This window comes from Xenopus laevis, chromosome 5S (genome assembly GCF_017654675.1).
Source record: "Xenopus laevis strain J_2021 chromosome 5S, Xenopus_laevis_v10.1, whole genome shotgun sequence".
Taxonomy (NCBI): domain Eukaryota; kingdom Metazoa; phylum Chordata; class Amphibia; order Anura; family Pipidae; genus Xenopus; species Xenopus laevis.
This window is the reverse complement of record NC_054380.1, coordinates 5,810,295-5,833,288: the sequence shown is the minus strand read 5'-3', so window position 1 is coordinate 5,833,288 and position 22,994 is coordinate 5,810,295. Positions and strand designations below refer to the sequence as shown.

At 44.4% G+C, this 22,994-nt stretch overlaps 1 protein-coding gene across 2 annotated transcripts in view; it reads right to left on the bottom strand.

The window, feature by feature from the left end:
* jag1.S (jagged 1 S homeolog) overlaps positions 1 to 21,805 on the bottom strand; it is a 70,585-nt gene extending 48,780 nt beyond the window's left edge. For both annotated transcript variants that reach the window (XM_018264845.2, XM_018264846.2), the window contains exons 1-2: positions 21,468 to 21,805; positions 20,705 to 21,010 (exon numbers count right to left, since the gene is read on the bottom strand). In XM_018264845.2, the coding sequence (XP_018120334.1) occupies positions 20,705 to 21,010; positions 21,468 to 21,518 (357 nt within the window). In that variant the 5' untranslated portion in view covers positions 21,519 to 21,805. The remainder of the gene's footprint in view (positions 1 to 20,704; positions 21,011 to 21,467) is intronic.
* Positions 21,806 to 22,994: the final 1,189 nt, after the last annotated feature.

Genomic DNA, 22,994 nt, shown 5'->3' with positions numbered 1-22,994 from the left:
CGTTCTTCCACCATGATAATTATGCAAAATACTCCTCCACATGAAAGCAAACTCCTCCATGCAAAGATCCAGACATAACAGGATACGATGGAAAGGAGCAGCCACAGTTCACAAAAGGCTAAGAGACCAACCAGGCTTCTGCTTCAAGGGAAATCCCAGCAGCACTTTTGGCCAAGGAGAAAGCTTCCTGCCGTGCCTTTTGGCTGAGAAAGTGCCGACCAGGAAGAGTCCAGAAGACCACACAAGCCTACCAGAAACAGCTAAACCATATTCCCTCTACAGCAAGGCCCAGCATTGACTTCTCTGTACATGAAGGAAAGCACCACATGCTCTTTACATCTTAATACATTTGAGCCCAATTCCTCATATCACTACTGACTCCTTTTGAGCACTTGCTTTACATAACCTCGCCCTTCACTATATGTTTATTACCCCACAGTACATGTAACTACAAACCCAACTTGTGACTCTCCAGACTAATGCAGTTGGCTTAAGTACAAAGATGGAGACAATATAGTGAATAAAGTACCCCCTCTTGTAAAATATAAGGATATTATAAGTTACCGAGGAGTTTCATGACCATATAAAAACACGAGGCCGAAGGCCGAGTGTTTTTATACAGGTCATGGAACTCCGAGGTAACGTATAATATCCTCATATTTTACAACCGGGGGTACTTTATTTATTATAATACACAAATTTCAGTGAGTCATGTGACAGAAATGACATCAGAACTCACCGTTTATAACTGATGACATCAGAACTTACCGTTTATAAGGATATAATTTACAGGATATTCATGGCTTTTGTGTATTATATGACGTTACTGATGCTTTGCTTGGGTTCCACTGTGAGCACTATTTTGTTATTACATCAAATTTATAGAGGCCTTGAACCCAAACACGTAAAAATCAATTAATACATGATTAATCCATTTATTTAAGGCAACAGAAAGATTAACTGAAGCAGTAATGCGTCTATATATAATATGAGCCCCTATTCGGGCTGGATGTGTATGTGTACTGAATCTCTTTAAAAAATTCCTTGAATTTATCAGGTTCTTGGCTTTTTCTGGCTACGAAGGGGATACAAAAAACACAATTTCAGTAGTGTATGCCAATATTTCATAATGTTTTCATGATCCGTTAAAATTTAAAGCAAATAGACGCCAGCCGCCCCCCCAAACATTTGAAGCTTAATATGCAAGCTGGGCTTTCAAACAGGCACTAATCCCAAACTGAAGCACAAGCTGATGATTTTACAAAAAGCTAATTTTACAACTCACACACGTGGGAGTAAATCCTTTTCAGACACTCGAGAGTTTAAATCTGGCCGCACACGAAGCGAGGGTGGCCAGCCAATTCAGTTGTCTCTAGATGAAATGGTCAACCAGCAATCCCTGTTTGTGGGGCCCTCAGCCAACCATAATACAAGTCTGATATCTGATAACTGCCCGTCTGTACTGAAAATTCTGTCTGTTGATGACCCCCCATCTGCATCAGTGGAACATAATTTGGGCAAAAAAATGAAGACAAATGCCAATGCCCAGGTTACCGACAATCCCGTGGAATTTCACAGGAACTGACCCAAGTGCGACCAGCGTAATGTATACTGAATACTACTGAACTTAAAATATATTATGTTTTACCACTAAAAACTCATCAGTAGTTTGCCATGAGGTCAGGCTGTACTGTGGCTCCAGTGTCCGTTTACGGCAGAGACACTCGTGAAGATTCGGGGAGATTTAGTCACCTGGCAACTAATCGCCTCTTCTTCGGGCAACTAATCTCCCCGAAAAGCCTTCTGCCGGCTAGAATCTAAATCGCCGGCGGGTTAGCACTCATTTTGCTTCATTTTCCAAAGTCGCCCAAAGTTACCTCGTGAGTCAACGGAAAACGAAGCGCTCCGAGTGTCATCCCACTGACGATATAGATTCTACCCGGCAGGGAAGCAGTTCGGGGAGATAGCATTTGCAACGCTTCATTTTCCATAGTTGCCCAAAGGTTTCTCGTGAGGCAACTTTGGGCATCTTCGTAAAACGAAGCGTTCCGAGTGCCATCCCGCTGGCTATATAGATTCTAGCCGGCGGGGAGGCAGTTCAGGAGATTAGTCGCCCGAAGAAGCGATTTGTCGATGGCCGACTAATCTCCCTGAAAAGCCTTCCCATCGACTACAATCTAAATCGCCGTTGGGATGGCACTCAGAACGTTTCGTTTTCCGAAGTCGCCCGAAGTTTCCTCGTGAGGCAATTTTGGAAAACAAAATGCTCTGAGTGCCATCCTGCTGGCGATATAGATTCTAGCCGGCGCGGAGGCAGTTCGGGGAGAAGAAGTGATTTGTCGCAGGGCGACTAATCTCCCCCAGTAGCTTTGTGTGCCCCTGCCCTTAAGGTAACAAACAAAGCCACAGTCGGGCCTTGTCAGTAAATTGCTGAGGCTATGGAAAGTAAGCTCACACATAATTCCTAGAGAAACAAAACAAAACAAAAAACTGATGAGCAATAACATATTTACTGATGGGGCAGCAAATAAACATGCTTACTCAACTCATAGCACACGGAAGTCCACAGTCACGCTGCACACGGCCAAATCGCAGGTGACAGTTATGGAGAACATATTAGCAAACATATTTGTTCATTTGACAGCGCTTAAATCACTGTAAATTAACGGAAAACGATACCCTCAAAATAAATACTAAAGCAACAAATTCCTTTTTGTGATATTCCCTGTGCTGCCTCAGAGATCACCTGACCAGAAATACTGCAGCTCTAACTGTAACAGGAAGAGATCACCTGACCAGAAATACTGCAGCTCTAACTGTAACAGGAAGTGATCACCTGACCAGAAATACTGCTGCTCTAACTGTAACAGTAAGAGATCACCTGACCAGAAATACTGCAGCTCTAACTGTAACAGGAAGTGAGCAGAAGACAGAACTTCATCCCTTAATTGGCTCATGTGACCTAACATACATGGTTTGTTTGTGTGCACCGTGAATCCTAAGTTCCCAGGAGGCGGCTCTTTGTATTTAAAAATGGCACATACTGCTAAAAAAGTATATTATTATGAAAATGGTTTATTTGGATGAAGCAGGGTTTTACACATGAGCTGTATATTTTTAGAGACCTACATTGTTTGTAGGGTACAGTTTTCCTTTATTACCCCCAACCCCTGGCTCGTCGTACTACAGCCCCCAAGTTCCTATCTCCATGGAATGCTGAGAGTTGTAGTTGAATATCAGGAGGTAAGAAAAACAGTTATTGTCCCAAGTTATTGCCTATACATGCCACATTAGGCTACAGACGGGCTTATCTAGCCAGACGATATAAAGCACAAACAGTTGCATCTCTCCCAGCTATGCGAGGCTGATATCTGATCTGACATGTCTGCTGGAACACGGAGCATCCTGTGAGCACATAATACGCTGTAGCTGCCATTGTGTGAAGTCAGTCCATGGTTTGTCTGGGAGCCGAGCTCTGCTGAGTCTACTACTGGTTCCTGTTGCTCCGCTCTGCATTATCATTATATTGGATGGGCCCCCATTATGTCCCGTAATCCTCACTGCAGTCAGAAGGCTCGTTCTATTGTTCTTGGTTAATATTAGCCGTCAATGCCCGTCTGGGTGGCCAGACTACTATCAGTTCTGGCCCTCACACTCTTATGCCTTTGGACTGGCGCATAGGGAAAGACTGGCACTGACGGAATATGTAGGGAAAGACTGGCACATACTGGATATTTAGGGAGAGACTGGCACAGACGGGATATTTAGGGAAAGACTGGCACAGACGGGATATTTAGGGAGAGACTGGCACAGACGGGATATTTAGGGAGAGACTGGCACAGACGGGATATTTAGGGAAAGACTGGCACAGACGGGATATTTAGGGAAAGACTGGCACAGACGGGATATTTAGGGAAAGACTGGCACAGATGGGATATTTAGGGAAAGACTGGCACAGACGGTATATTTAGGGAAAGACTGGCACAGACGGGATATTTAGGGAAAGACTGGCACAGACGGGATATTTAGGGAAAAGACTGGCACAGACGGGTTATTTAGGGAGAGACTGGCACAGACGGGATATTTAGGGAGAGACTGGCACAGACGGGATATTTAGGGAGAGAATGGCAAAGATGGGATATTTAGGGAGAGACTGGCACAGGTGGGATATTTAGGGAGAGACTGGCACAGACGGGATATTTAGGGAGAGACTGGCACAGACGGGATATTTAGGGAGAGACTGGCACAGACGGGATATTTAGGGAAAGACTGGCACAGACGGGATATTTAGGGAAAGACTGGCACATACTGGATATTTAGGGAGAGACTGGCACAGACGGGATATTTAGGGAAAGACTGGCACATACTGGATATTTAGAGAGAGACTGGCACAGATGGGATATTTAGGGAGAGACTGGCACAGACGGGATATTTAGGGAGAGACTGGCACAGACGGGATATTTAGGGAAAGACTGGCACAGACGGGATATTTAGGGAAAGACTGGCACATACTGGATATTTAGGGAGAGACTGGCACAGACGGGATATTTAGGGAAAGACTGGCACATACTGGATATTTAGAGAGAGACTGGCACAGATGGGATATTTAGGGAGAGACTGGCACAGACGGGATATTTAGGGAGAGACTGGCACAGACGGGATATTTAGGGAAAGACTGGCACAGACGGGATATTTAGGGAAAGACTGGCACAGACGGGATATTTAGGGAGAGAATGGCAAAGACGGGATATTTAGGGAGAGACTGGCACAGACGGGATATTTAGGGAGAGACTGGCACATACTGGATATTTAGGGAGAGAATGGCAAAGATGGGATATTTAGGGAGAGACTGGCACAGGCGGGATATTTAGGGAGAGACTGGCACAGATGGGATATTTAGGGAGAGACTGGCACAGACGGGATATTTAGGGAGAGACTGGCACAGACGGGATATTTAGGGAAAGACTGGCACAGACGGGATATTTAGGGAAAGACTGGCACAGACGGGATATTTAGGGAAAGACTGGCACAGACGGGATATTTAGGGAAAGACTGGCACAGACGGGATATTTAGGGAAAGACTGGCACAGACGGGATATTTAGGGAAAGACTGGCACAGACGGGATATTTAGGGAGAGAATGGCAAAGACGGGATATTTAGGGAGAGACTGGCACAGACGGGATATTTAGGGAGAGACTGGCACAGACGGGATATTTAGGGAAAGACTGGCACAGACGGGATATTTAGGGAAAGACTGGCACAGACGGAATATGTAGGGAAAGACTGGCACATACTGGATATTTAGGGAGAGACTGGCACAGACGGGATATTTAGGGAAAGACTGGCACAGACGGGATATTTAGGGAGAGACTGGCACAGACGGGATATTTAGGGAGAGACTGGCACAGACGGGATATTTAGGGAAAGACTGGCACAGACGGGATATTTAGGGAAAGACTGGCACAGACGGGATATTTAGGGAAAGACTGGCACAGACGGGATATTTAGGGAAAGACTGGCACAGACGGGATATTTAGGGAAAGACTGGCACAGACGGGTTATTTAGGGAGAGACTGGCACAGACAGGATATTTAGGGAGAGACTGGCACAGACGGGATATTTAGGGAAAGACTGGCACAGACGGGATATTTAGGGAAAGACTGGCACAGACGGGATATTTAGGGAAAGACTGGCACAGATGGGATATTTAGGGAAAGACTGGCACAGACGGTATATTTAGGGAAAGACTGGCACAGACGGGATATTTAGGGAAAGACTGGCACAGACGGGATATTTAGGGAAAGACTGGCACAGACGGGATATTTAGGGAAAAGACTGGCACAGACGGGTTATTTAGGGAGAGACTGGCACAGACGGGATATTTAGGGAGAGACTGGCACAGACGGGATATTTAGGGAGAGAATGGCAAAGATGGGATATTTAGGGAGAGACTGGCACAGGTGGGATATTTAGGGAGAGACTGGCACAGACGGGATATTTAGGGAGAGACTGGCACAGACGGGATATTTAGGGAGAGACTGGCACAGACGGGATATTTAGGGAAAGACTGGCACAGACGGGATATTTAGGGAAAGACTGGCACATACTGGATATTTAGGGAGAGACTGGCACAGACGGGATATTTAGGGAAAGACTGGCACATACTGGATATTTAGAGAGAGACTGGCACAGATGGGATATTTAGGGAGAGACTGGCACAGACGGGATATTTAGGGAGAGACTGGCACAGATGGGATATTTAGGGAAAGACTGGCACAGACGGGATATTTAGGGAGAGACTGGCACAGACGGGATATTTAGGGAAAGACTGGCACAGACGGGATATTTAGGGAAAGACTGGCACAGACGGGATATTTAGGGAGAGAATGGCAAAGACGGGATATTTAGGGAGAGACTGGCACAGACGGGATATTTAGGGAGAGACTGGCACATACTGGATATTTAGGGAGAGAATGGCAAAGATGGGATATTTAGGGAGAGACTGGCACAGGCGGGATATTTAGGGAGAGACTGGCACAGATGGGATATTTAGGGAGAGACTGGCACAGACGGGATATTTAGGGAGAGACTGGCACAGACGGGATATTTAGGGAAAGACTGGCACAGACGGGATATTTAGGGAAAGACTGGCACAGACGGGATATTTAGGGAAAGACTGGCACAGACGGGATATTTAGGGAAAGACTGGCACAGACGGGATATTTAGGGAAAGACTGGCACAGACGGGATATTTAGGGAAAGACTGGCACAGACGGGATATTTAGGGAGAGAATGGCAAAGACGGGATATTTAGGGAGAGACTGGCACAGACGGGATATTTAGGGAGAGACTGGCACAGACGGGATATTTAGGGAGAGACTGGCACATACTGGATATTTAGGAAGAGAATGGCAAAGATGGGATATTTAGGGAGAGACTGGCACAGGCGGGATATTTAGGGAAAGACTGGTACTGATGGGATATTTAGGGAAAGACTGGCACAGGTGGAATATTTAGATTTTTCTATGTAACTGGAAGGTTTCCCCAGATTGTTTATACACCTACTTGTACCAATATGATTTTTTTTTTCTCTTTCTAAATGGCTAGCTATTTGACATTAGCATCTGCAGGAATCCCGCTGATAATGAAATGCAACAGTTACACAAGGGTGGCAAGGTTAATAGATGGAATACCAGGTGGGCAACCAAGCACAACAGTCAGGTTCACAAGCGCAAGCATGAACAAGAGTCCTTTCTACTCATTTACTCAAACTGGGTTGAGCTGGTACGGAGCTTTGAATAACCGAAGGTAACCGCACGTTTTATGATTCCTTCATAACCTGAAACACGACGACTTCAAACGACACGCCGCCGTTATAAAAAAAATACAGAGAGCCTGAAATCCATTGACCTTTTACCCGACAACTACGTCATACAATTGCCTAGGCCTTTAGTTATCTTATCTGGGGAATTATTGCCCAAGTCTGTGTCCTCATCCTGAAATTCCTATGCGTCTTCAATAGGTAAATGGTTCTCTTGCCTATGTGATGCCACAGGTCACTTTATATCGGTTTATTGCTCCAAGGTGCTCCAGCCTACTGTATAAATGGTCTCTTACTTCTCACACACTTCAAAATGATAGTGATTGTACCAGCAACAATTCCCATCCTAGGTGCCACTTGTGTAGGCTCATTTGGGGTGATAGGAGGAGCCAGCAATTCAGCTGCTTTAAAAAAAAATGGGTGGTATTTGTACTGTTAAGCCATTGTGTGACCCTAAACATTCACTGAAGCTTAAAGGTGGTGATACACGAAAAGATCCGCTCATTTGTCGAGGTCACAAAACGAGCGGATCTTTCCCAGATACGCCCACCGACGGGATGAGGACCATATCAACTAGCCAATGCCGTCCTAGATCACCAAAGAAATCAAACCTCCCTGATCAATATCTTGGCCAGATATCCATCGGGGAGACCCATCAGAAGCCAGATAAGCTGCCGAATCTAAAATAGAAAGTACGGCCACGTTTAGTCTCATTGATCAGCCAACACAACTGGTTCTGGTGCACCCAGGGAGGCTGTATAATGCAGCCACTAGAACTGAGCTAAGGTCGCTCACATTGAAACAGGATTTTTAATGCTTGCTCAGAGCACACGCTGCATATTCTCACAATAAAACAAAGCTTCTATAGTTTTCAAGGCTAACTGGGAAGCCTGCACATGAATTTGGGAAAGCCATCTGCTACAGGGTTAATAGGGATCAGTTATCTTTATGTACCCCCCCCACAATCGCCTTTATAAAGTCACGCAAGAACAACTTTTATAGTTAAAAGGTTTATACTTTTTTGTATTGGCCTATAGAGACCAATGATCCTTACCGACCCGGCAGCAGACACCTGGTATTAAATGTTGCCTATTTATATCGGCAAAAACGGCTTTATTTAAGATTAACCATGAAATCAGTGGACTAAACTGCACTACTGCTCCATGCGATCGGCACATCTATCGTTAGATCTATGTCCTGCTCCCATAGCTGCTACTGTAGTTGCTGCTGGGGGGAAAGGAAGGGGGTGATATGACTCCAACTTGCAGTAGAGCAGTAAAGAGAGACTGAAGTTCATCAGAGCACAAGTCACATGACCAGTGTCGGACTGGGCTGCTTGGGGCCCACCAGGAAACCCGATCTCAAGGGCCCGCACCCCCCGTACAAAATAGCACCCATGAGTAAATAGCAAAATTAACATTTATATTTGGAAAAAAAAACCCGAAATGGCAGTTGCAATATTAATTAAAATATAAGTGATAAATACAAAGTAAGTAAGTAAGTAAGTAAATTTTAAGTGCGCATACAATTTAAACAATTAAATAAATGCCTTTAAGTTCCTGCCCAATCATGGATCTTAAGTGATTTTTCACTATTTTTAGCTTTCAGAAAACTCATTCACAGGACACCTGAGTGCAGTGTCGGACTGGGATACCAGGGGCCCACCCAAAAGCCTCAGAACAGGGGCCCACCATAAAACCTTAGACCAGGGGCCACTTTTAGTACTATTATTCTTCATCTCCTCTATCAACCTCTATTCTCCTAGTCTGTTTTCTTTACATACTATAATCAATTATTCCATCTATTTAGCCTCTTTGTTCTCATAGAAATAGGGAATGGCCATGAAATAGGCCAAAAGTTTAGCAGCATGAGGGGCCACTGACACCTGGGCCCACCGGGCCAGTCCGACACTGCACATGACTGGGGGCAACTGGGAAACGGACAATATGTCTAGCCCCATGTCAGATTTCAAAATTAAATATAAAAAAAATCTGTTTGCTCTTTTGAGAAACGGATTTCACTGCAGAATACTGCCGGAGCAGCACTATTAACTGATGTGTTTTGAAAAAAAAACAACATTTTATCCCTTTAAACAGATGTGCAGGGTGTTTCAAATGAAAACGATGCAGTTGCCTCTATTATTAACCCTTAAGCCACAAAAAGCTTTCCTGGATCATCCAGAACGTTTAACGGCACAGAAAAAGAATGTTTCCCCTGCAGAATCCCCCCCTTGATGCTCCTGCTGACTTATCTCTGGAACTGCCAGGGGTCACCAGGTCACAGCACATCCATTCAGTAACCTCAAGGGATTTAAGGAATACCAATATCATTTATCTTTGCTTTACAAGTAACGGGTTCAAAATAATGCAACAATTCTATGGTGGGCCTGAATCGGACAGGACCACTTGCAAGGAACCGGTTAGGATGATCAAACATTGCACAGTAGACAATCAGATCCCATATTTGATCAATTTAACGGGCAGGCCAATAAAGATAGAACTTTGTGGCAACCCCCATCTACAGCCAAGCTTCCTGCTGCAGACTGCACAGCTACTTCAAAAAGGAAGGTGTTAATGTATCAGCACTGCCGGCCTGCGCCTATCAGCAAGGAATCTGCTCGCGCTTCATGGCAAAACTTCTGAAGAAGCGGCTTTAATGTTGTGATTATCTCCCGATAGCACATTCCCTAAGGGTAGGGACACACTGGGCGATTTGGGGAGTTTTAGTCGCCTGGCGACTAATCGCCGTGACTTTTCTCCCCGAATGCCTCCCCTCGCTCTGCGCCTGGCTAAAATGAAAAATCGCCTGCGCTAATCACACGCGGCGATTCGTTTTACGAAATCGCCCGAAGTTGCCTCACGAGGAAACTTCGGGCGACTTCGGAAAACGAATCGCCGCGAGTGATTAGCGCAGGCGATTTTTCATTTTAGCCAGGCGCAGAGCGAGGGGAGGCATTCGGGGAGAAAAGTCACGGCGATTAGTCGCCAGGCGACTAAAACTCCCCAAATCGCCCAGTGTGTCCCTACCCTAAGGGAAGATAAGATTTGGGGAAAGCGTTTATCAAAACAAAACACTCGCTCAATAAGCTTTTCCCCAAATAATATTATCAGACACCTAGAAGGTGGGTTACAAATAGAAGCTAAATTCTACTGCACATCAGCGCAAGCCTTTCAGAGAATAGTCATTAAGGGCAGGGGCACGCGGGCAGATTCGGGGACAAATCTCCTCCTCTTCGGGGGCGACAATCTCCCCAAACTTGCCTTCCCATAACTTACCTCCGGCTAGAAAGAAAAATCGCCAAAGGGATGGCACGTGCGGGGCTTTGTTTTCCAAAGACGACTGAAGTTTCCTCGTACTCAGTGATGTCATCAGTTATAATCACCGCACAGTGATGTCATTTGTGCCACATGACTGAATAAAATTATTATATTGTAATACAGGTATGAGATCTGTTACCCAGAATGCTCAGGACCTGGGGTCTTCTGGGTAACGGATCTTTCTGTAATTTGGATCGTCATCAACTAGAAAATCCTGTAAACATTAAATAAACCCAATAGGCTGGTTTTGCTTCCAATAAGGATTAATTATATCTTAGTTGGGATCAAGTACAAGCGACTGTTTTATTATTACACAGAAAAAGGAAATCATTTAAAAAAAATTGGATTATTTGCATAAAATGGAGTCTATGGCAGACAGCCATTCTGTAAATGGGTTTCCAGATAACGGATCCCAGTTACAGTGGTGTAAAAAATGGTAATACATGTATGGGATCTGTTATCTGGAAGCCAAATTACGGAAGAGGCCATCTCCCATAGACTCCATTATAAACAAATAATCTATTCTTTAAAAATGATTTCCTGTTTCTGTGTAATAATAAAACAGTCGCCTGTACTTGATCCCAACTAAGATATAATTAATCCTTATTGGAAGCAAAACCAGCCTATTAGGTTTAAATTAGGGATGCACCAAATCAAGGATTCATTTCAGGCTTTTTTTTTTCAGCAGGATTCGGCCAAATCCTTCTGCCCGGCCAAACCGGGGCAAATTAGGGGCAGGGAGGGAAATCCTGTGAATTTTTGTCACAAAAAGTTTTCCCCTTCCCATCCCCAATTTGCATATGCAAATTAGGATTCAGATGTGGTTCGGTATTCGGCCGAATCTTTCTCTGAGGATTTGGGGGTTCGGTCAAATCCAAAATAGTGTTTGGGTGCATCCCTAGTTTAAATAATGTTAAGATACAAATTACAGAAAGATCCCTAACCATTAAGGGCAGAGACACACGCTCAGATTGGGGGAGATTAGTCGCCCAGAAATAAATCTCCTCTTCGTCGGGCGACTAATCTACCCCTGAACTGCGTTCCCGCCGGATAGAATGTAAATCGCCAGTGGGATGGCACTCTGAGCGCTTTGTTTTCCAAGGTCGCCCGAAGTTTCCTCGCGAGGCAAATTTGGAAAACTAAGCGCTCCGAGTGCCATCCCACTGGCGATTTACATTCTATCCGGCGGGAAGGCAGTTTAGGGGGAGATTAGTCGCCCGAAGAAGAGGAGATTTGTCGACGGGCGACTAAATCTCCCTGAATCTGAGCGTGTGCCCTGACTCTAAGGGGACTGGTCTCCCAGGCAACTTTCTTCTATACCGCCAACTTAAATTTATTGACGACCTCCATTTTTACAGCCATTCCTCACGCCTACGACTGAGCGCGCATAAATTAAGTGCTGGGAAACACAAAGAAAGTCATAAACAAGAGAATGGCCTGATTAACACTAATTCCCGACGCCGGCTGCCGGCTGGAAACTGGCGAGATACACAAGACAAAGTTCGACAGATACGGGGCTGCCGCCTCATCGTTTTTAACCAGGACGCATACATTTGCTGCTCAGGTGATCAGCGTGGAGCTTTCATGCATAGCTGCAGACTGTACTGGTTCCTAAGCAGCTTTGTATCTGAATTAATAACGGATCAGCCATGCAGTGTGAGGATTTTATATGCACCGATGAGCAAACTTGTGTTATAGGTACTGGTATGAAATCCGTTATCCAAAAAGCTCCCAATTACAGAAAGGCATCATAGACTCCATTTTATCCAAATAATCCAAAAAAGTTTTTAAAATGATTTCCTTTTTCTGTGTAATAATAAAACAATTTCTTGTACTTGATCCCAACTAAGATATAATTAATCCTTATTGGAAGCAAAATCAGCCTATTGGGTTTATTTAATGTTTATATGATTTTCTAGTAGACTTAAGGTATGAAGATCCAAATTAAAGAAAGATCCCTTATCCGGAAAACCCCAGGTCACGAGCATTCTGGATAACAGGTCCCATACCTGTACTAAGACATGGGGATGAAAAGGTTGACATCAATGGCACAGCCCAGTCAGATGGTGAAATAATGGGCCAACATGTCTTGTATTAATTGTATTCCTTATTTTAAACTGCAGGGTTTTCTGTTTTCAGCCTCTGCTTCCTCTTAAAGGGATACTGTTATGGGAAAAACATTTTTTTTTCAAAATGAATCAGTTAATAGTGCTGCTCCAGTAGAATTCTGCACTGAAATCCATTTCTCAAAAGAGCAAACAGATTTTTTTATATTCAATTTTGAAATCTGATATGGGGCTAGACATATTGTCAATTTCCCAGCTGCCCCAAGTCATGTGACTTGTGCTCTGATAAACTTCAATCACTCTTTACTGCTGTACTGCAAGTTGGAGTGATATCACCCCCTCCCTTCCCCCCCCCCCAGCAGCCAAACAAAAGAACAATGGGAAGGTAACCAGATAACAGCTCCCTAACACAAGATAACAGCTGCCTGGTAGATCTAAGAACAACACTCAATAGTAAAAACCCATGTCCCACTGAGACACATTCAGTTACATTGAGAAGGAAAAACAGCAGCCTGCCAGAAAGCATTTCTCTCCTAAAGTGCAGGCACAAGTCACATGACTTGGGGCAGCTGGGAAATTGACAAAATGTCTAGCCCCATGTCAGATTTCAAAATTGAATATAAAAAATCTGTTTGCTCTTTTGAGAAATGGATTTCAGTGCAGGATTCTGCTGGAGCAGCACTATTAACTGATTCATTTTGAAAAAAATTTTTTTTTTCAATGACAGTATCCCTTTAAGGACAGAGACACACGTCGCTGTTTCTGGAATTAGTCGCCCAGCGACAAATCGCTTCTTCTTCGGGCGACTAATCTCCCTGAACTGCCTGTAATTTACATTCTAGCAGGCGGGATGGCACTCAGATCGCTTAGAAAAACGTAAAATGGGGGTTCTACTGTACTCTATTTGTGATAGACGAATAAATTCGCCTGGCGCAAATTCGCAGTGAATTTCCACGTTTCGGCAAATACATTTGTGAAAATTCGCCAGCGTCAACACTATTCAGGCGCCCATTGACTTTAACACCGGCGTCAAAACGGACGCAAGCGATTTTTGGGACACGCGTCCAAAATTGAAGCAGGCATCAATTTTCGAGTTTCACTAATTTTTCGCCATTTTGCGTATTTAACCGCGAAATTTCGAAAAATTTGTGAAACTTTAACGAAGCAAACCGAGAGAATGTAAATCTCGCAGATTGCACAAACTATGTTCTCACACCGGAATGCCTGCTTAAAACCTTTGAAAAATATATACTATAATAGATATGATAGCGATAGTTAAGTTGTTGCTGCTGAAATTTATTTTGCTTTTGGGCAGCTCCTGCCCCACCATCAGGCACCGTCCATACAATACCAATACAAGTTGCTGATACCTAATATAAAGGGCAACTAACACAAAGCAGTCATTTGCAGGTCTACAGAGTTGCACACGTTCACTAGATCTTCGCTTCTTCATCCAGTTCAATCAGAAAGTCACAACAATGTCCAACAAAGAGTGGGAAGAGGGTTACCAATATGATCATCTTGGGAAAATGGAATGCTATGGGCCTTTGTTTGTAACCCACGGATATGCTGCAAAGTAAGCTCAATATACAACATTACAAAGCAAACTAACTCAGGAGTAAAGCAAAGTTGAGCATCAGGATAGAAAAAAAGATAAAAGGTTCAACAGAACTATGGGAAAAGGAAAAAAAAAAAAACAAAATAAAGAAGGGTCTAAAGAACCCTCTCCAAGGATGCCAAGCACTCTACAAGGTAACAGAAAGCAAGAGGAGCCGCTCTTCACATGTGTGCCGAGGATCAAACACCTGAGATTATTTCCTCAAGTTGGAAAGCAAACATCCGACTGATCCTGTCCTTCAGAGGAGAAGAAAGGGAAATAAGAAGTCCAATGACACAACAATGGAGGCACTTCCATGTGTTTGGCAGAACTTCAAATACCGCAGATTTTTATAAAAACCTTTTATGCCTTTGATGGCATATTTGATAACAGTTTTATCTCACTGAGAGCAAAGCCTGGCTCTTATTTGTTCCAAACAGAAGCTACTTGTGCTGAACCCAACCGATGCCATGCCAGCGTTATCCTCCCAAAAATTGTGCGCTCTCCCTGTAGGCTTCTCAAAGCCAGACTGAGGCTGGACAATCACGCAGATCACCTTCAAAAACACCCAAACAAAAACATCACTGCATGGACGTTACATGATACACTTGTAAATCTGCCTGTTGACTCCAAAGTTCTAAAGGAGACCTGACAATATTGAAGGCCCTACCATGTGATGGGTTCCATACTGGATTCTGCTACAAGGGTGGCCTCATTACAAAAACCAGTGATCCCAGTGGGCAGCTTGAAAGACTCGGAGTGAAAAGGCAACAAAAAAAAAAGGAGGGGGGTTTGAATGGGACCCAATTAGACTCCCTCAAGGTTGAGCATTGCTGCCCACACACACCGGTGAAGGGATGTGCAAGTGACACGGGCAACAGAAAACAACTGTTCAATTAACATTTTCAATTAAAAAGCCTTTATCCAGTCAATTTTAAAATCCACAGCCAATAGCAAACACTCGTTTGTGATGCACATGGAAAGTGATGCATCTGGGAAAGAATAGACCTCAACCCCTTGGTTGTCCCAAAGTAGTTTTTTTATCCATACAATGGGTCCAAAGTTATATGGTGGCCCTGGGGTAACACCGAAGGCACCAATTTAAACATGGAATATCATGATGTCATGCTAAAATCTCAGTTCCCACATGCACAAAATGGAAAAGCAGCTGGAGGAGCATGGCACCAATATTTTGCGATCAATTGTTGCAAACAAACAAAATACTGCAATCACTTAAAGTGAAGTTAGCACGACAGGCGTTTATTGTAAACATCTTCTCAATTGAGGGTTAGTGATCCGGAGCAAATGTTTCTTAGTCCCCAAACCAAAACCAGATGTGATGCAAGAGGTGCTCCTTGATCCGTACGAGTTCAGACCCACCCTCTGTAACACCTGGAGTCTAGAGAGAAAAACAGCTGGAGGGGAAGGGCACACGCAGATACTACATGGATACTGTATGTATACTACACGGATACTGTATGTATACTACACGGATACTGTATGTATACTACACGGATACTGTATGTATACTACACGGATACTGTATGGATACTGTATGGATGGTGCACAGATGGTGTATAGATGGTACATGGATACTGTATGGATGGTGTATGGATTGTGTATGGATGGTGCACGGATACTGCACGGATACTGCACGGATGGTGCACGGATACTGCATGGATGGTGCACGGATACTGCATGGATGGTGTATGGCTTGTGTATGGATGATGCACGGATAATGTATGGATGGTGCATAGATTAGGGATGCACCGAATCGACTTTTTTTGGATTCGGCCGAACCCCCGAATCCTTCACGAAAGATTCGGCCAAATACCGAACCGAATCCTAATTTGCATATGCAAATTAGGGGTGGGAAGAGGAAAACATTTTTTACTTCCTTGTTTTCTGACAAAAAGTCACGCAATTTCCCTCCCCGTCCCCAATTTGCATATGCAAATTAGGATTCGGTTCGCCGGGCAGAAGGATTCGGCCGAATCCGAATCCTGCTGAAAAAGGCCGAATCCCGAACCCTGGATTCGGTGCATCCCTAGTATAGATGGTATATGGATACTGTATGGATGGTGTATGGATTGTGTATGGATTGTGTATGGATTGTGTATGGATTGTGTATGGATTGTGTATGGATGGTGCGGTGCACAGATACTGTATGGATACTACATGGATGGTGTATGGATATTGTGAGGCTTGTGTATGGATACTGTAAGGATGATGTATGGATACTGCATGATGGGAGTTTGTGCTGCGCGGCTGTGAGCTCATCTCCTCCGCATGTTGTTTGTCAATAAACTTCAACTGCGCAGCAAATCACATGGAGGAAAAGCGTCGTACAGTGAGTCAGTGTGGGCCTGTACACGTGGGCATTTACTGCAAAAAGATGAGTAAATGGCAAATACCTGGATATGTGATCCAACCTGGTTCACCTTTAACTCACCTTTTAGTATGTTATAAAATTCTAAGCAACTTTGCATTTGGTCTTTATTTTTTTACTCTTTCCAGTTTTCAAATGGGGGTCACTAATCCCCATCTAAATAACAAATGCTCTGTATGGCTACACACGTATTGTTATTGCTAGTTTTAATCACTTGTCTTTCTATGCAGTCCCTCTCCTCTCCATATTCCAGTCTCTTAGTCAAATCAGTGCATGGTTTCTAGGGTAATTTAGACCCTAGCAACCAGACTGCTGAAAATGCAAACTGGAGAGCTGCTGAAAAAAAAGCTAAATAACGCAAAAACCACAAATAATAAAAAATGAAAACCAATTGCAATTGTCTCAGAATATCCCTCTCTACATTTCTTAAAAGGTAAGTAAAAGGTGAAAAACTCCTTTAATGCATGAGCAAGCAGAGGCTATTTCTTAAATATCTGACAGCTATTGGGTCGATCATTTGGAAATGCGGCTCAAACTCGGGTAAAATGGCACAAACATAAGCTAGCAATGCACTTTACACGACTTTCTGTAGAACCCAGAGCAAACTAGATGCCCCAGGCTCCCAACTACAGAAAAATATTTATTTATCCACAACAGCCGACGCGAGAGACCGAGAATCAAATCATTCACAAAGAGAAATCCTTTAGGGGACTGAAATGTGCAATAAACTTCAAAAAATGACAGTCAGCCTAAAGCGCCCACTTTGTCAGTCGTCATTTTATTATCTGAAGCCCCGCTCTGATTGGTTCTTATCTCCCCCCCCCCAAGAGCTTGTGCAGCAGGTGGGACCATATATATATAATACACATATATATTGATATATAATACACAAGAGCCATGAATATCTTGTAACTGATATCCTTATAAACGGTGACTAGTGAGGTCATCAGTTATAAACGGTGAGTTCTGATGTCATCTCTGTCACATGACTCACTAAAACTTGTGTATTATAATAAATAAAGTAGCCCTTGTTGGAAAATATAAGGATATTAGAAGTCACCTGGGAGTTCCATGACCTGTATAAAAGCACTCGGCCTCATATTTTTATATGGTCATGGAACTCTTCTGTGACTTATAAATAGTAAAGTACCCCCTCTTGTAAAATATAAGGATATTATAAGTTACCGAGGAGTTTCATGACCATATAAAAGTACGAGGCCGAAGGCCGAGTGTTTTTATACAGGTCATGGAACTCCGAGGTAACTTCTAATATCCTCATATTTTGCAACTGGGGGTACTTTATTTATTATAATACACAAGTTTCAGTGAGTCATGTGACTGAAATGACATCAGAACTCACCGTTTATAACTGATGACATCAGAACTCACCGTTTATAAGGATATAATACACAAAAGCCATGAATATCTTGTAAATTATATTCTTATAAACGGTGAGTTCTGATGTCATCAGTTATAAACGGTGAGTTCTGATGTCATTTCTGTCACATGACTCACTGAAACTTGTGTATTATAATAAATAAAGTACCCCCAGTTGTAAAATATGAGGATATTAGAAGTTACCTCGGAGTTCCATGACCTGTATAAAAACACTCGGCCTTCGGCCTCGTACTTTTATATGGTCATGAAACTCCTCGGTAACTTATAATATCCTTATATTTTACAAGAGGGGGTACTTTATTCACTATATAATTTACAAGACATTCATGGCTTTTGTGTATTATAATCCTTATATTTTACAATATTATTATTATTATTATTATTAACGTATTTATATAGCGCCAACATATTGCGTAGCACTGTAAAGTAAATGTGATTATACAACTAAATCACATGAATTCTATACATAGAACATATGGAGTTACATACATCACAATCAATACCGGTACAAAAGGTGAGGAAGGCCCTATGCAAACAAAAGAGCTTACACTCTAAAGGGAAGGGAGTAATACACAAGGTGTGGGAGTGGGCAAGATGGAATTAAGTGGGTGAGGAATGTGGTACTGTATGTGGTGTTGCGTTTGGTAGTTAAGCAGAGTGAGGGGAGGCTTCTCGAAAGAAGTGCGTTTCAAGCGATTTCTTGAAAGCAGAAAGGATGGGAGAAAGTCGGACAGACCGTGGGAGAGAGTTGCAGAGAATAGGGGGTCCTTTATTCACTATATATATATATATATACACACACCTACAAAACCATCGTATGGCAGACTGATTGCACCCCAGCAACACTCGTACATTTCAGCTGATCCCGTACAAACAGCAGCTCTCTCATTTCAACACTCTTTGTACAGCGAGATGCAGAAGGGGAGGAGGGAGGAGAGGAAAACTCTTCCCAACCGGACACGGCTAGAGGTTTTACATGAGACTAATCCCTCCTAGATCGTCATTTCCACTCGGCCACAAAACTGCGAACTTCTGACCTACTAATACACTCTCCATAGAGAGCGAGAGCGAGAGAGTTAATCTATCCGTCCCGAGTGCAGAGACAATGACACACAAGTAATCATTTCTGCAGCGGTTGAAACTCTCTGCTTTCTCCTTATAACCTTTAAGTCGGTTATAGAATGGCTAAAGCGAAGCAACTTTTAAATTGGTCTTCATTATTTATTTTGTACAGCTGTGGAATTATTTGCCTTCTTCCTCTGACTCGTTCCAGCTTTGAAATAAGGGTCACTGACCCCATCTAAAAAACAAATGCTCTGTAAGGCTGCAAATGTATTGTTATTATTACATTGTATTACTGATCCTTCTATTCAGTCCTTCTCCTATTCATATTCAGTCTCTCTCCAAATCAGTGCATGGTTGCTAGGGGAATTTGGACCCTAGCAACCAGACGTCTGAAATTGCAAACTGGAGAGCTGCTGAATAACTCAAAAACCACAAAAAATAAAAAAATTAAAACCAATTGCAAATTATCCCAGAATATCACTCTCTACATTATACTAACAGTTAATTTGAACTCGTTGAAGAGAGAGCAGAGGGAACAGAGTGCATGCAGGGCTGCAGTGATCATGTTCCCATGCACTCCACCCTCTCTCCTGGGCCGACTGCTGGAGATCACAAGTCCACTTCTTGTCTCTTCTACATGAACCTCTCCCTCCTCCTGCAACTCGTATCCACTCTTCTGCCTCATCCTTATTCAGTGTCGGACTGGGACACCAGGGGCCCACCCAAAAGCCTTAGACCAGGGGCCCACTCTCGCTACTATTATTCTTCCTCACGCAGCCTCTATTCTATTAAGGTGGCCATACACTGTTGCCAAATGAGCATATCCCTACCCGATATGACTACCTTGAGGAGTGCAATATCGGGCTGATCCCATCGTGGGCCCTAGGGCCCAACGATTGGATCATAATGAAGGGTAACGGGCGGTCAGATCGCAGTACTGCATCAACGAACAAATGCGGCCGAGATCCGACGGGATTTTTGGTCTTATCAACTTTCGGCCAGATATCGATCGGGGAAGCCCGTTGGAGGGCCCCATACACAGACTCGGTCTGTTGGCAGCTTTAATCGGCCCGTGTGTGGCCACATTTGCCTCTTTTCTTTACATTCTATAATTCCATATATTTAGCCTCTTTGTTCTCATAGAAATATGGAATGGCCATGAAATAGGCTAAATATTTAGCAGCACCTGGGCCAACCGGGAGTTTTCCTGGTGGCCCGGTGGGCCAGTCCGACACTGTCCTTATTCCGAATGGCAAAATGCAATTAACCCAATCCCTACTGGGCTACTCAGTTGAGCCAGAGAAGCCTTATCTGACAGCTGGATCCCTTGGCCGACAGTCGCTGCTCTAAAGAAGATCTATGACGTTTCTATGGAGGGTCCCCATTTCCCCAGGGGATTCCCAGCTGGGAAAATGAAAGCTATACAAACACCCTGCAGTAATATATGAGTATATGCCGCATTCCTTGGCTGGGTTCTACAGACCAACCCGACAAAGTCTCTGATCGCACCCACTCCATGCAACTTTCTCTCAGTAATCTGACGGACTCACCGGCCAAGCAAAACTGAAAGGCAACACAATCCTGTTCCTCTCGTGATTCCGGCTGTATTTCAGGTTGAAGGAATTGCCCCCAATAACCGGGGTATATCCAGTGCCGAAGCTGCAGGCCCCCCCTGCCGATACCCTGGACTGGTACTCCTTTAGGCAAACTTTAAAGTAAGTGTCGCATTCGTCCCTGGAGCATTTTCTATCCGTTGGGTTGCGCTGGCCGTCGCAGCAATTCCCACTCTGCAACTCTCCGTTGGGATTCTGCATCGATAAGATTTCCAACTCGAACTGGCCTGATGCTATGGACACCTGTTACGAAAATCAGACAAAAAATACATATACGTTAAAAAAAACGTTAAAAACTAAAATACATAAAAGTGCATTTTGGGTTGAATACAGATCCAAACTAAGGCGGCCGTTGGCGCTACTACTACTAAAAAAAAAATGAATGCATTTTATTTATGAGAAAAGTAAATTTTTTAAAAAATGCAGGTAATTTAAAAAAATAAATAAAATGCATTAAAAAAAAATAATAAAATGCATTACTCCTTTGTCTGAAAAAAATGCAGGGACTTGTAGGTGGGAATGAAGGGGGAAGAAGTAAAAGTTAGGGGAACAGGGATCTCCAAGCTCTTATTCTCTGCATTTGTAGTTGCACAAGTGGGGCAGGTAGGAGAGTATAATAAATAAATATCCCAATGAGGCGCAAATAGCGAGAGCGATGAGTCTGTAGGTGCAAATCCGGCGTAGGGTCCAACACACTTACCTTTAGGCGCAGACAGAGCAGAGCAATGAGGAGTCTCCTTGGGAAAAGCATCGCCTCCTGCTGCAACTGCCTCTCCTCATGCAGCAGCGACTGTCAGCTGGGAGCGCCCCGCACCTCTCACATCAACTGCCGGTTTCAGCATGAACAACTGCAACAGTCTCTCTCTGCAATGGGAGATGTGAATGCGCTGCCTCCTGCTGTTACCTGAGCCTTTATTTAGGGTTTATTGTCTCCTTGTGGAAATGAGCTGCAGACGAGGCAGGAGCTGCAGAGCCCGTGTGCGACCAGGCGCAGTGCGATTCATGTGTGAGCGGCAGAGGCAGGAGGAGGGAGTGAGTGGAATATTCATGGCGCAGGGTGGGCTCAGGGTGCTAAGCCACGCCCCTAGGTGTCGGGAAGGCGGGGCCGCCTCATGCTGGAAGGGCTGGTGGGAAAAAATAAAGAAGCGCTGCGATTTGTCGCTCAGTAGAAGAGGGACAGGAAATTCTGCCGCTATATTGCGCCTTACACTAATGATTAGCGGAAGAGAGCTAACGGCTGGTTCACATTTATTTAACTGTTATTATGTTACAGAACAGACAATTCTAAGCAACTTTTCAATTGGTCTTCATTATTACTTTTTTTTTATATAGTTTTATAGTTATTTGCCTTTTTCTTCTGACTCTTGGCAGTTTCAAATGGGGGTCGCCACAGGGTCGGGATGTTGGGCCCATGACCCACCTGTAGGGCCGGAACTATGGGTAGTCAGAGTAGGCACGTGCCTGGGGCCACGTACCTTGCACTGCTGTCTACCCCCTGTCTGCAAAATCTGGCAAATTTCAGTGGTTTGCGCGTCTGTACAGGCGAACCAGAGGTGAAGAGGCGATACGACTGGTCAGTGTGCTTGCTCGCGCTGACGTACATGCGCTCGTGTATGTGCTCGTGTATGCGCGGCTGAAGAGGGGGCAATGGTGCTGGCCGAGTTGCCTGGGGTGCCCGTCTGGCTTGGCCCTGCCCACCCGGACTGATGTCTCAGGGTTAGGGTTTCCACCCGGCCGGCAATGTCACCCCTGGTAAATTTGTAATACTCCTAACAAAAGCCCTTGGCCTGCCCCCAGTAGCGATCGTAGAGGGGGGCGGGAGGGGGGCGGGCCCTGGTGCGTGACACGCAGCCGGGCCCCGCCCCCTCCGTACGGCCGCATTTGTTAGTGGTGCACGGACTGCCGGGGGCCCTGAGGGGGTGCGGGCCCTGGCCCGCTCGCACCCCCTGCTCCTCCGGTAGTTCCGCCACTGCCTGCCCCCAACCCGCTCAAAATTTACCTTTGCTGCCTTCTAGCCAATCGCGCATTCTGGCTCCGTCCCTTTACATCACAACCCGCCCCTTTTTGCATCAGAACCCACCCCCTTTTACATCACGACCCACCCCTTTTTGCATCACAACCCGCCCCCTTTTACATCACGGCCGCCCATTTGCTCCCGCCACCACCACCAGCCGGTGAGCATTTTATTACAAGGTGGCAACTCTACTCAGCGCTAGGGTTGCCACCC